General features: G+C 46.3%; 1 protein-coding gene across 3 annotated transcripts in view; it reads right to left on the bottom strand.

Annotated features, from left to right (window-relative positions):
- The window catches only part of ZDHHC14 (zinc finger DHHC-type palmitoyltransferase 14), a 299,718-nt gene that overhangs the window by 72,536 nt on the left and 211,726 nt on the right, over positions 1-15,456 (bottom strand). For 2 of the 3 annotated variants that reach the window (XM_016956526.4, XM_001143896.7), the window contains exon 3: positions 8,542-8,700. The exons of the other annotated variant lie outside the window; for it this stretch is intronic. In XM_016956526.4, the coding sequence (XP_016812015.2) occupies positions 8,542-8,700 (159 nt within the window). The remainder of the gene's footprint in view (positions 1-8,541; positions 8,701-15,456) is intronic. 3 annotated transcript variants of the gene reach the window in all.

The following is a 15,456-nucleotide window of genomic DNA, read 5'->3' as shown; positions in this document are numbered from 1 at the left end:
TCTAGGTTTGAAATGTTATTGTTTGTTGTTTGTATATTCTTCTAATTACATTTCACAGCTATTTTATCTTGCCCCCCTGACTCATAATTCATTAAATTTAAATAAATTTGTGGAGAGTACATGTCTTGATTTTTATTACAATTACTAACTGATACATAGTATGCTATTTTAATGTATTTATTAGGTAACTGATAAACCTACTAAACATAAAAAAACTAGTTCTAATGTTTGTTGGTACTGTTATTATTGTTCTTGTCAGCTACAAAATATGGTGATTTTGTTTCTTCTTTTTTGATAGTTATATATTTGTGTTTATTTTCCTACATTACCACATTAATTAGAAAAGATATTGTAAAATATTAGTAATGACACTAGACATCCTAATTTGTTCCTAATTTTAATGTAAATCATGCAGTGTTTTGCTATAAAGAAAATGTTAGCTTTTTCCTTTTTAACATAATGTTAAAGAAATATTCTTCTGTATTAGTTTTTAATCATATAGCAGTAGTTTTATATAGCAAATTACCAGAAATGACGGACCTTCAAACAACATGAACTCATTATCTCGCGATTTTTGTGGGTCAGGAGCCCCGTGCGCCCCGGCCAGGGCAGCCTCTCCATCTGCAGTCAGGGCCTCTCCCGAGCTCCATGCTGGAGGCGGGATTCACTGCCTTCCATCCTGCTCCGAAACGGCACCCAGGCCTCCTGCGAGGCATCTCTCCAGCTCTGCTCTTGAGGGCTCTTGGAATTACACTGGGCCCCTTGGATAATCCAGGATAAACTCTCTCAAGTCAGCTGATTAGTCACCTTTTATGACATCTACAAAGTCCCTTTTGCCAAGCAAGGTGACATAACCATTGGAGCAACCCGGGGGGTGTGAGGGGAAGGGGCAGTCATGGGGGCCAGAATTCTGCCTACCACACCTTCCAATCTGGATACACCGAGTTCTACAGCTACAAATGAATGTCTTGGCCAGGTGCGGTGGCTCACGCCTGTAATCCCAACACTTTGGGAGGTCAAGGTGGGCCAATCACTTGAGGTCAGTAGTTCAAGACCAGCCTGGCCAACATAAGGAAACCCCATCTCTACTAAAAACACAAAAATTAGCCAGGCGTGGTGGTGCACACCTGTAATCCCAGCTACTCGGGAGGCTGAGGCAGGAGAATCACTTGAATCCGGGAGGCGGAGGTTGCAGTGAACTGCACTCCAGCCTGGGTGACAGAGCAAGACTGTCACAAAAAATACAAAACAAATGTCGCATTTTATCAAATCCCTTTTTATTATCTATTATCATGATCATATATACCTTTTATCTTTTGACCTATTGATATACTAATAGTTTTATTAACATTAAAAAATAATCACATTCCTGGAATACAACCTTCCATGTCATGACTAATTCTTTATTATACTGGTAGATTGTTTGCTATGTCTTCACGTTGGCTTGTTGTAATGTTTATAAATAAGAGTGGGGGTTTCATTTTGCATGTTATTTTTGTAAGGTTTTGGTGTTAGGGTTATACTATTTTGGTGAAATGAACTGAAAAACCATTCAACCTTTCCAAAGCTCTCAGACACTACTCAGAACATAGGAAGTAAGCTGTCTGGGCCCAGCACCTTTCTCACATGGTTCTTCATAAAACTTTTCAGTTTTTCATGGCTAGTAATCAATTCCAGTTTTCTACTCATTCCTTGGCCCATTTTCCTATACAATCATGTTTCACTGAGATTTTTCAAATCAATTGGCATAGAGTTAACACAACAGGCAAAATAATATACTTCCCAATAACTATAGAAAACAATCTCACCTATATTTGTTTCATTTGAATCTGTTACTTGCACTTTGTTAATTTCTTTGTCTTACCAGACGTTAATCCCTTGGTTGGTTGTTCTCCAAAGAATTAGATTTGGCATCCTATTGGTTACTGTTTTCTAAGTCATTGTTTTCTTATGGTTTCCCTTAAGTTTATTTGCTGCTCTTTTTCTGCCTTCTGGAGATGGATGCTTTGTTCATTTATTTGCTTCTAAGTTCAGTTTTGTTTTTTGTACTAGACTTTTTAAAGTATTTTATTTCATTGGCCATCCACCATTAAAGTAAACTTCCTGTTTGGGGAGAACCCCAAAATAGGTGGGAGGCAGGGCCCCATCCTCCCATCCTCATTATAGATGCTGAGTGTGGGGCAGTCGCCACCTTCGCCTGGCTGTCTGCTTGGGCGTGGAAACAAAACAGGCCAGGGGCTCCCACCCAGGTGTCTGAATCCGGAGTTGTGGTCTTTGAAGACAGTCAGAGTTTCGTCGAGAGCTGCAGCAGAGGGAACTCAGTGGTGGTGCCACAAACGTCCTACCTGTGGTACTTGCCTCCTGCAACATCCTGCTGCAGATGCAACTGGCCGTGCAGGGCTGCCCAGCCTCCTCCACTGTTCCTGGTTTCTGAGCCTCATTCTCCAGCCTCCTTGTTGATTCTACTGGCAACCCGACAGTCTTCTGGTTCATTCCTCTTCTGCTTGGATTAACTATTTCTCACGTTTAAAATGTAGAATTCTGAATGGCATGGTTTTCTTTTGCATTGTTCTTACTGCCATTTTCTAAATATTTTACAACTGCAGTTTTGAAGTTTCTGTCACCCAAGATTTATGAAAAGCCTCTTTAAAAAGCTTCTTTACAAAGATTTATAAAAGTTTTTTAAAGTTGTTTTTTTTTAAAGCATTAAAATTAGGTATGTTTGTACATTTCTATCTTTGTGATTCATTTCTAGTTTTATTGTTTCATCAGATGACATTTTCAGTGTGATTGCCTTTAGAACGTTGGAAAGTGTTTTGGGCTTAATATGATTAATTTTTGTAAATGTTCCATGAATGGTTGAACATGGTAAGTACACTTTGTAAAAACGAAGTTCAACATACATTTATTATACTTATACACTGGCATACTCTACTTAGAGTTTGTTGACCTGAGCCATGAAAAACAGATGTATGCTATTATTTCTCACTAGCATTATGTGTGTAACAAATTACCTTTGCATTTTCTAACAACCTTTACTTTATATATTTTGATGCAATGTTATTTGGTGCATAAATGTTGGTAATTTAATTCTACTCTTAACCAATATAAAATTACTCTTTAACCTGTGTAATATGATAAATACGATACTGTCTGCCTTGAGTTCTCCTTGGTCTGCTCTTAATAATGATCCCTGGGGACTGGCTCATGTTTTCACATACTTAGTTATCGTCACAGCACCTAACACATAGATGCTTATTCAATGTTGGTGAAATGAAGAGATACCGGAAACCAGGAGAATCAGTAAAGTCCTGTTTGTTTTGGTTCCAACAAGGATACGAATCTCAGCTCCCTCCATTCCCCTCCAATGACCTGCTTTCCTATGGGAAACTAATAGCCCCCTCATCATACCCAAGTAGTTACAAAGGCATTCCCAAGTGCTAATCCACACCAGAAGGCAGCTGCAGGGCCGAATCTCTGCCATGTCCAAACTCTTGATGTACAACTGTGAAGCAGTGGCTGGGTTCCTGAGGGCAGCGCACAGCAGAGTGTATGCAACACACAAGGTATCTGCAGTCTGAGTTCAGACTCACACACAGAGGAAGCAGTGAGAGCAACAAGGGGGAGACACTGTGGGACAGAAGGCAGAGTGTGCAGTAAGATGCAGTCAAGTGCCCGGGAGAGGAAGAGCACAGCCAGAAAGAGGCGAGGGAATGAGAAAGAGAGCTTGTAAGGATTTAAAAGAGGCAGGGGAAAGCCCTGCCAGAAATAAAAGCGACTGGACACTGAGTCCCTGCAGAGGGCGCCTGGAGGTTCTTTGTGGCACCCACACCAAAAATGACAGCACAGAAAACAAGGGACCAGGCCATGTCCTGGATGTGGGAGGAGGCTGGTCTGCTCAGTGCCCCCCAGGGGCTGGCATGGCCTGAGGGCTCCATGTACTACTTCCTTCGTCTTCACAGCCCTTCCAGATGTGGCATCTCAGGTGCAGAGACAGTCCCAGTGCCCACACAGGACAGCAGGGCTGGGACCCAGGCTGCAGCTGCCTCCAGAGGCCACCTCTGAACCTCTAGACTAAGCTGCCTGGGTCTGGCCAGAGTTAGGCAGACTCTTGTATAACCGGTTTGCAAAAATGCTGGCAGTGTTTCATCTTACTGTCTAGCAAACTTTCTTATTAGTTTGTCCACAGTATGTGATTAAAATCTAGTACATGTAAATCCCTTTTTATTACAGGTTTAGGCTGTACTAAAAATACGCATTCCAGCGAAAGCTGCTGGCAATTCCGACGCTGGACTAGGGCCCACCAAACGACAGACATCCCTCATAGGGCCTACCCCATCAGAAAAACGAGGGCAGCATGCACCTGGGGCTTTAGAACATACATAGTGAGCCCGAGAGGGTCTCACAGGCCCATGCTTTGCCTCTTCAGCTCCTTCAGTTTCTCTCGCTTTAATGATTTGAGGGATATGAGGATCCGAGAGAGAAGAGGTGGCTCCCTGGCCCCAGCTGTTGGTTGTTTAAAAATATTCCGTAACCTCAAAGCCCGCCTGGATAAATAAACAACCCGAAATGCTGCGTTCCACGTGTGCAGAAGGAACGCGATGGCAAGACTCACAGAGAACCAGAGAGACAGTCAAGCATTCAGAGAAAGAGACAGACGGAAACAGGCAACAGGGACAAAGTCAGAGAGAGACAGAAAATACATTCACGTCGATCACGGCAGATCATCTAAATCCTTCCAGATTACAGAGAAACAAGGCGATTCCTACTACTTTGTGAAGACGCTTCTTGTTGTAATCAGTTACTTGGGAGCACCGACGACGGCATTCCCATCACTGATGAGACCATCAATGGCCAGAGCCACGCGCTTACTGGCCCCTCAGTGTGCCGCAGGTCTGTCTGTGCTGGGTGCTGTGGGGGGCACTATCTCAGTTAATCTTCAAAAGAAACCGAGGGGGTAGCACTAGGATCACATCCATTTTACAGATGTGGTAACAGCTGGGAGCGTTCAGACAACTTGCCAGGTTCCAGTATTACTCAATGAGAGGACCAGGATTCAGCCCTAGCCTGTGTGTCCTCAGAGCCAGGTCCCCAACCACTGGGGTCTGCCAACTAACTCTATATTTGACCAGAGAAAGCTCTTCCTCAGTCCTCAACTAAAAAGGCCCCTACGACTTTCAAACTTATTTAACAAAGAAAACTGCTCGTCTGAACGGCCTGGGAAGCTGCATTTTTCCTCTCTCCTCTCCCATGCAAAGTGACATTTATTTACTGTGCTTGGGAAGGACCAGCTCAAACCTGCTCGTTACAAGGTAAGGGAAGCCACAAGTTCCCACCTCAGCTTTCAGCATACCACTGTGCTACTTCCCTTGCTGCAAAAAGAATTCTTTCAGTGAAAACTTTCCATCTAAAAATAAGATCATGGCTAACTCTGCAATTACACTTCTCAGTGGGAGACATTTGCCTTCCACTCTATTTTCCTGAATGCAGAATGTCCAATCTACTGTCCTGCTCATCAGTCAACCAAAGGCCCCAGTGTCCCATAATTAACCGGAAAACCGAAGCTATGCAGGTTTCAATCACTGGGTGGTGTTTTGAGGAGCCCTGTGGGCAGCTTTATTTTAGATCACTCATATGCTACTTCTTCACCTGTCCCCCATGGAGCTGGCCCTGAGCACCACTCAGAGGCCGCGGCTTGCGGTGTGCTCCTGGGTTCCAGTCTTCCTCCTCTAGATCCTGCCCCAAACTTCCCCACTTCCTCTCTTTTCCCTTTCTCTTTCCTGTTCTGGGTCTCCCATACATAGACCACCACCATGTTCGGTTGTGGATACTGGGTGGCCACCATGACTTTGATTTACCAGAAAGGTGGAGGCCTGGCTCCTGGCCTATTATAGCCTGGTGGCTCCTAGGTTCACGGCTGGTAGAGTGCACAGGAGAGGATCCTATTGGAAACACTCACACATGCAGAAGTACACCGTCACTGGGGAAAGGCACAGCTGTGATAAGGGGCTTTTACATCTCATTCATCAGGGTTCTTTAAGGGACACGTACACCTGTGGGCAATGGGAGGGAACAAATGTGATTATATGAACTTTCAGAGCAGTGTCTGATAATAATCCAAAAGGAATTTTAAAATAGTAAGTCACAGTAGATTGAGAAGAAAATTTTGACTGTGATTAAAAATCTAGCCTAGGCCGGGAGCAGTGGCTCACATCTGTAATCCCAGCACTTCGGGAGGCCGAGGCAGGTGGATCACTTGAGGCCAGTTCAAGACCAGCCTGGCCAACATGGTGAAACCTCGTCTCTAAGAAAAATACAAAAAAATTAGCTGGGCAGGGTGGCATACGCCTGTAGTCCAGCTACTCGGGAGGCTGGGGCAGGAGAATTGTTTGAATCCGGGAGGTGGAGGTTGCAATGAGCTGAGATCATGCCACTGCACTCCAGCCTGGACGACAGAGCAAGACTCCATCACAAAAAAAAAAAAAAAAAAAAAAAAAAAAAAAAAAAAAAAATCTAGCCTAGAGACAAGAAACAGAGGATAAATGAGTGGACAAATTGGGTGTGTTTAGAAATGAATAAAAAGTTTTATAAATGATAAAGAGAAGGAAGTGCCCAGTAAGACCTTTAGTTTTATAGATAACAACACCCTACCTACCAAAATACAGTCTAGAATAAGGCATTAGACCTCCAGGAGAAGGCAAGCAGAACGACGGAAGAGTTTATGTGCACAAGTGTAAGACACACACTGTCCCATCATGTCACAGGCCTGGAGGTCAAAATTACAACCCAAGAAAGGGTGTTGAGAACTCCTACAGGTAGACAGTTCCCCCAGAGATATTTAAGATGCTGTGCTCCTTCAGCTTAAATTGTCCCCAAGATAGGTGTGGAATGGACACTGGGGCTGGTGTCACCAGGAAGGGTACTGGTAATCAAACAAAGGGTGATTTGTAGAATCCCTTGTAGAAACCTTGTAGAAACCCTGGTGTGCCCCCACATGGAGAACTAGGTGTAGTTTTGGCCACTGCATCTATGGAAGGTCAAGACATTGTCCAGAGAAAGCCAATCAAAACCCTCAAGGGAGGAGGAGTAACAAGAGCACTAGCAGCTAACAATCACAGAGCGTCTGCTACATGCCAGGCACTTTCCACCTGTTCATTCATTTATTCTCTCCACTATCCCATGCGGCAGGCAGTTATCAACCCCACCGCAGAGATGAGGAAACTGAGGCACACAGCGTTTCAGTACCTTGCCTGTCACGCAGCTGGTATTTGAACCCAGGCCGTGCAGTGCCAGATCCCATGCTCTTAACCATCAGCTACTTCCTACATGGGAGAAACAGAACCCATTCCATACTGTTCTGTTGGGGAGGCAAGGCTGAAAGTAATTTATCTATGTTAAGAAAACCAAGACGAGGCCTGATAGAGAAAACATGAGCTTTGTGGCAAACTGTAGATTATTAAAGTTAGGGTAAAGTTAATTTAAGACAAACGGAAGACTGCTTTGCATAGCAGGACGTACATTATAAAATGTTATTTTTCTCAAGAAGAATTGAGACTACAAATTCTAAGACTCACGAAGAGTGCTGGCAATCAATGCTGTGTTACTAAGGGAAGCTAGGTTTGTTCTGAGGTGCACTCCTATCCTTTCAGTTACGAGCTAACAGGGTTTCCATTGCTTATTCTTCCAGGAATACCCCTGGTCACTTCCGCTAGAGGCAGGCCATGAGTCTTCCCCACTGTGGCAAAGCTTTTGTCCTCTCCTTGCTTCCCTTCCTGTCACTTGGGTGTTCTGCCATCTCCTTGCCAACCTCATCTCTAGGCAGCTCCAGCCACAGAGAGAAGAGGGTCTGTGGGTGTGGGGAGCAGCTCTCAGTCTGCAGTGACAACAGGCGCTTGCCAAATAATCCCAGGGGCTGGGCCCGGGTCACTTGCAGAAGGCCCGTGCTGGGCCGGTGGTAGGGCCCAGCCTTACAGCTGCAGACCTCTGAGCTCTCAGTTTCCTCTGCCTGTTTCCCTAGCCTGCCCTGGCGGAAGTTGGGAGGCAGAGAGGGGAGGCCTTGGTCGTCTCCGGGAAGAATACAGATCCTAACTCCAGCCCCTGGAGGAGAGGTCTCCCGGATCCTGCCTCTTTTCCTGTCCCCAGAAGGACTGGGGATTGAACGCCCCCAGCCCCTCTGAGGAGCTGGGACAAACAACTGCACAAGGGTGCCTCCCGTAGGTGTGTGGCCAGCCCCGTGGCAATCGAGAGGCCTGGGGGCGACATGACTTTATTTCACGTGCCTGCTGACCTGGCAGCCTTGGGAGACAGAGGACCCCATTCCGGTGCCTGTGCTGGGGGAGGCGCAGCCAAGGGCGGTGCAGGGTGTAAAGAGAATAAAAAAGATATTTGGTGACTCTAGGCCCGGTGAACTCAATCAGTGGCAAGATGCAAATGCGCTGAAACATTAACCATTACTGAGCGTTCCGTGGCGCAGGGTTGGAGAGGCGCAAGCCCACCCGGAGGACCCGGGCTCCCGCCAGGCTCCGCCCAGGCACTACTCACCTACGCAGTTATCACAAAGGCTGCAATGGGAGGCGCGAGGGGGCCGGAAAATCTTGCAGGTGAAACAGTATTTAAGTTTCACGGTCTGGCCATTGATGATGACTTCTTTGGTTCTGGGAGGCGGGCGGTACCCCCCTGAACTGGTGCCGTTTGCGATATCTGTGGAGAAAAGAAGAGAAAGAGCGCACACCCTTCAGAGCCTCCCTCTGCCTCGGCGGGACCCGTCTGCCTGGAGTGTAAGCTCCAGGGCAGCAGGCACAGTGGCTGGCAGGGCCCCCGGTGCCCACGGTTTACCCAGGCTGGGGCTCTGGGACTCGCCCTCCGCTGGGACCCAGGCCTCCTTCGTTGCACACGTGCAGGGGCCACGTGACTGAGCTCTGGCCAATGGAGCACAGCACACATGGCCCCACCCAGCCAGGCCCTACCTGTGGAGCCCCGCCCTTTTCCTCCTTCCCCCTCCCCTCCCTGTAGGCGGCAGGAGAGGCCCCAGGCCACCTTGGGAGACACAGCTGGGGAGTCGCCTGACTGCACAGAGGAGGGCCACCCTGACCTCTTCCCGCCTGCACAGGTCTGTGAGCACCAGACTCCTGCCTTAAACCTGGAAAGGCTAGGGTGTTACTTGTTACTTCTAGCCTTGCCCTCATTAACACACCACCCTAATTCGCTCTCCTGGAATGCTGGACTCCAAATCCAGCTCCAGGGTCCCTTCACTTTGCCCATTGGCTACCTCAAAAATGCCAAGTATAGAATGGGAGGGGGAGAATCCAGATTGTAAAAAATACATTTTAAAAAATCATTAAATGTATATTTTGAAAATCATTTCTGCATTTTATCATCTCAATAGCACCTTTAATTTTTAGAACCAGTTCTAAAAATGTCAATGACAATACAAACGTGGAGTTTTTAAATTTCCATTTTATCTTATCATCTCTGATTTCACATTAGGATCACATGGGAGCTTTTAAAACTCCCCTAAGGTGTGAACCCTGTTCCAGATTTATTAAATCAGAATGACCTGGGTTGTTCTCACGTGGGCAAGGTTTGAGAACCCCTGCTCTCTGGGAAGATAAAACTTCCAGTTTTATTTCACCGAGACTCCTCAGAGCCCTATTAGCCTTGCCAAGAAGAAGTTAGGGCAGCTGGCTGTGCAGTCAAGAACAGGAGGGCAGGGTGGATGGAGAAGATCAAGAACTTCCATGAGAGCTTCATCTGAGACTCTGTGGCTGACAGATGCAAGCCAGACCTAAGGGACTGGATCAGTCCTGAGGAGCATCAGAGTTGGTAACATTAAAGATAACTGTTCATTTTAATTCTCACCCTCTTAAAGCACATACTATCAGAGATGGTTGCAAGATACTTTTGGTTGATTTCCAAAGTGGTAGGAATCAGTCCCATCACCCACTCAGTCCCCTCACACCACACCAACTCATCCTGGGCAATAATCATTGAGCAGAACTGCTGAGATCCTGGTCCTGCTGTCAGCGAGTCTTTCATTGGTGTGGGACATTGTATTAGTCTGTTCTCATGCTGCCAATAAAGACATACCTGAGACTGGATAATTGATAAAAGAAAGAGGTTTAGTTGACTCACAGTTCTGTAGGGCTGGGGAGGTCTCAGGAAATGTATAATCATGACAGAAAGGGAAGCAAACATGTCCTTCACATGGCAGCAGGGAGGAGAGGTGCCAAGCAAAGGGGGAAAAAGCCTCTTATAAAAGAATCAGATCTCGTGAGATCACTATCACAAGAACAGCATGGGGGTAACTGTCTCCATGATTCAATTACCTCCCACTGGGTCCCTCCCATGACATGTACAGATTATGGGAACCACAACTCAAGATGAGATTTGGGTAGGGACACAGCCAAACCATATCATTCTGCCCCTGGCCCCTCCCAAATCTCATGTCCTCACATTTTAAAACACAATCATGCCTTTCCAACAGTCCCCCAAAGTCTTAGCTCATTCTAGCATTAACCCAAAAGTCCAAGTCCAAAGACAAGGCAAGTTTCTTCTGTCTATAAGCCTGTAAAATCAAAAGCAAGTTAGCTATTTCCTAGATACAATGGGGGTACAGGCACTGGGTAAAATAAACCTGTTCCAAATGGGAGACATTGGCCAAAACAAATGGGCTAAAGGCCCCATGCAAGTCCGAAATCTAATAGGTCAGTCATTAAAGCTTAAAGTTCCAAAATAATCTCCTTTGACTCCATGTCTCACATCCAGGTCATGCTGATGCAAGAGGTAAGGCTCCCACAGCCTTGGGCAGCTCCGCCCTATGACTTTGCAGGGTACAACCCCCCTCCCAACTGCTTTCACGGCTGGAGTTGAATGTCTTCAGCTTTTCTGGGCACACAGTGCAAGATGTCAGTGGATCTACCATTCTGGGGTCTGGAGGATGGTGGCCCTCTTCTCACAGCTCCACTAGGCAGTCCCCCAGTGGGGACTCTATGTGGGGGCTCTATGTGGGGGCTCTGACCCCACATTTCCCTTCTGCACTGCCCTAACAGAGGTACTCCATGAGGGTTCCACCCCTGCAGAAAACTTCTGCCTAGACATCCAGGCATTTCCATACATCCTCTGAAATCTAGGTGGAGATTCCCAAACCTCAATTATTGTCTTCTGTGCACCTACAGGACCAACACCACATGGAAGCTACCAAGGCTTGGGGCTTGCACCCTCTGAAGCCACGGCCTGAGCTGAACCTTGGCCCCTTTTAACCATGGCTGGAGTGGCTGGGTTAGAGTCCATAGGCTGCACACAGCAGGGGGGCCCTGGACCTGACCCAGGAAACCATTTTTTCCTCCTAGACCTCTGGGCCTGTGATGGGAGGGGCTGCCATGAAGGTCTCTGACATGCTTTGGAGACATTTTCCCCATTGTCTTGGTGATTAACATTCAGCTCCTTGTTTCTTATGTAAATTTCTGCCGTCAGCTTGAATTTCTCCCCAGAAAATGGGTTTTTCTTTTCTGCTGCATATTCCGGCTACAAATTTTCCAAACGTTTATGCTCTGTCACCTCTCAAATGCTTTGCTGCTTAGAAATTTCTTCCACCAGTACCGTAAATCATCTCTCTCAAGTTCCACAAATCTCTAGGGCAGGGCAAAATGCCACCAGTCTCTTTGCTATATCATAACAAGAGTCACCTTTATTCCTGTTTCCAAGAAGTTTCTCATCTCCGTCTGAGACCACCTCAGCCTGGACTTCATTGTACACATCACTATCAGCATTTTGGTCAAAGCCATTCAACAAGTCTCTAGGAAGTTCCAAACTTTCCCACATCTTCCTATCTTCTTCTGAGCCTTCCAAACTGTTCCAACTTCTCCCTGTTACCCACTTCCAAAGTCGCTTCCACATTTTCAGGTATCTTTACGGCAGTGCCCCACTACCCAATATCAATATACTGTATTAGTCCATTTTCATGCTACTATAAGGACATATCTGAGAGTGGGTAATTTATAAAGGAAAGAGGTTTAATTGACTCACAGTTCTGAAGGGCTGGGGAGGCCTCAGGAAACTCACAATCATGGCAGAAGGGGAAGCAAACACATCCTTCTTCACATGGCAGCAGGAAGGAGAAGTGCCAAGCAAATATCTCATGAGAACTCACTCACTATCATGAGAATAGCATGGAGGTAACCACCCCCATGATTCAATTACCTCCCACTGGGTCCCTCCCATGACACATGGGGATTATGGGAACCACAATTCAAGATGAGATTTGGATGGGGACACAGCCAAACCATATCAAGCATTGAGATGTCTAAAAACTCCTCCGAGATGTTGATATAGTTTGGTTTTGTATCCCTGCCCAGATCTTATGTTGAATTGTAATCCCCAATGTCAGAGGAGGGGCCTGGTGGGAGGTTACTGGATCATGGGGGTGGATTTCTCCCTTGCTGTTCTTCTGATAGTGAGTTATCATGAGATCTCATTGTTTAAAAGGTGTAGCACCTCCCCTTGCACCCTCTTCCTCCTGCTCTGGCCATTTAAGACCTTCCTCTTTTCCTTCCTTTCTCTTTTCGTTCCTCCATGATTGTAAGTTTCCTGAGGCCTCCTCAGCCATGCTTCCTATACAGCCTGTGGAACCATGAGCCAATAAAACCTCTTTTCTTTATAAATTACCCAGCCTCAGGTAGTTCTTTATAGCAATGTGAAAATAGACTAATACAGATGGGAATCTGCAGCCAAAGATGAGAAGGCCTGCTCCAAGAGTGGTCCACCAGCATCCATATCATCTGACAGCCTAGCACATAAGCAGATTCTTGGCTTGTCCCAACTATGGAATGGGAATCTGCGTTTCACCGAGATTCCCCAGTGATTGAAACTTTCAGGTTTGAGAACCCCACTGTGGGGTGCCAGTAAATACTCCCCAGTCCACACATTCCTATGTGCCTCTTTATTATGTACTCAAATACACTCACTTGCATGATAAAGAGCTACGCTTAGAGCATGCAGCTTAGCCAGGTGAGGGGCCACATCACAGAACACACCCACACCCAAGCGTTTTCACGCAGAGCACTTGGTGATTTAGAACAGCTCAGGGTATCTGGAGAGCTGTGCCATTCTGCCCCCAAGCAGGGCTGCTGTCACTCACTGACAGTACCCACGATTTGCATGTCATGATTCAGGGGCTCGAAAAGGAATGCCCCTCCCTGCAGTCTTCTTTAAAAAATGTATATTTTTTAATTTTTAGAAATAGTCTCACTCTGTCACCCTGGCTGGAGTGCAGTGGTGCTATCACAGCTCACTGTAGCCTTGACCTCCCAGGCTCAGGTGATCCTCCCACCTCAGCCTCCCAAGCTGCTGGGACTACAGGTATTCACCACCATGCCTGGCTAATTTTTAAATTTTTAAAATTATTTATTTATTTATATATTTATTTATTTGAGAGACGGAGTCTTGCTCTGTCACCCAGGCTGGAGTGCAGTGGCGTGATCTTGGCTCACTGCAACCTCTGCCTCCCCAGATTCAAGCCATTCTCCTGCCTCAGCTTCCCAAGTAGCTGGGACTACAGGTGTGCACCACCACGCCCAGCTAATTTTTGTATTTTTTTTAGTAGAGACAGGGTTTCACTATATGTTGGCCAGGCTGGTCTCAAACTCCTGACCTCAGGTGGCCCGCCTGCCTTGGCCTCCTAAAGTGCTGGGATCACAGGCATGAGTCACAGTACCCAGCCTAATTTTAAATTTTTTATAGAGACAAGGTCTCACTATGTTGCTCAGGCTGGTCTCAAGCAACTGGCCTCAAGCTAGTGATCCTCCCACCTTGGTCTCCCAAAGTGGTTACAGGCATGAGCCACTGTGCCCAGACTTGGTCTTCTTTAAATGGCTGTCAGAGGTCTGGAAATCTGCTATAGCCCTTTAGCCTAAGGCTTTGGTGTTTGTGGAAGTACAATCCCAGAGTTAAGGAGAGTGCTTTGAACTGCTACTGGCCATGAATTATTCATGGAAAATTAAAGTTCCAGGTTCGAGGGAGAGCAGGCAGTGTGGAGGGCAGGGCGGGGCAATGGCAGGAGGAAGAAGCAGGTCTCCTACTTCTCTCTTCCTGAGGCCCAAACCTTCTGCTTAGAATAACTGAACAGCTGTGGAGCCAGTCCAAGGACTCTGGGTGGCCTTGCCCTGCCAAGCCGGATACCCTCTTTTGGCAGGTGCCACATCTGCCTGGCACCCCAGGTGGCTGCCCCATCAAATGGCACTAACGTCACAGGCATCTGGAGAGGTGCTGAGCTCCAAAAGCAGGGGCCTTAAGAAGAGGGAGACCTTGCAACTGATTCTGCAATAAGGAGAGAACAAAGAGATGGCACGGCTGTGTGCTTCCCCTGAGCACTGGATAGAAATCACTGGCTTTGAATCCATCAAAGATAAGGTCAGGTCTCTATGGGTGCCAGCTGGGTGCCACTGAGGCCTAGATTAATAATAATCCTAATGTCAGCTGTGAAATCTATTGCCTCTATTTACTCCTGCAAACATGGGTAGAAAAACTAGACCTGATATCTTTTTATAAAATACGAACTCAATCAAACATTTGTGTTAATTTCAGTAGAAAAGTTTAGAAACTGAATTGTGAAGGTGAATATTTTAAAATGCAGGAATGACAAACGTATCAACACTACAACTATTTAAATAGCCTAGTTCTGAGTAGCAATGACTTGATAAAGTGAGTATTTGCTGACACTCCTGAAGATAAACTCCATTGATCTTTAGTTCCAAAGTGCATTTTTTAAAAGATTGAACCTCTGTTACAAAGAGGTGAAATGCTGAAAGCTAGAATTCAAAAGACATAGTAAACTGAAGCTTAAGAATTAAACCCAAACCCAAAACTCTTTGACTAAATATTTGGAGAGCTCTTTATGTAAAAGAAATGGAAGGATCAGAAGACCAGCGATGCCACGAAAAAAGTCAACCAATATTTATGAAGGATTTACTATAAGCCAGTGCTGCACCAGGGGTTGCAGAGGGCCGCTGGGGTCCTGGGAGGGCTCTGCTGGGCTGTCTGATGAGCACAGCAAGTCTTGAGCCCGTCTTGCCACCCATTCTGATCTGATCTGTTCTCCTTGCCCTTAAAGAGTCAGCTTTCTAAATGCAAGTCCCATCAAGAAACTCAGGCCCTCCCATGCAGCACACAATCCATGAACCTTCTCTCTCCTTGCACGATCTTCCATGGAGCCTATGCTCAAAACACGGTGGCCTCCTTGGGTTTCCCTGAGCGGGCAAGGCTGTTTTCTACTTCCAGGCATTTGCACGTGATATTTTCTCTGCTCGGGATTCCCTCTCCTGCTGTCTGCGCAGATAATCCTATCCTTTGAGGGCCAGTTCCAGCTTCTCTAGTGAAAACACTTTGCAAGCAGAGTTACTTGTTTCTTCCTTTGGGCTCTCACTGCGCCTGCCTTGTTTATTTATCCAGCCACTAGATCTG

The sequence above is a fragment of the Pan troglodytes genome, chromosome 5, assembly GCF_028858775.2.
Source record: "Pan troglodytes isolate AG18354 chromosome 5, NHGRI_mPanTro3-v2.0_pri, whole genome shotgun sequence".
NCBI lineage: Eukaryota > Metazoa > Chordata > Mammalia > Primates > Hominidae > Pan > Pan troglodytes.
The sequence above is the reverse complement of the archived record's forward strand: the minus strand, read 5'-3'. Positions and strand labels throughout refer to the sequence as shown.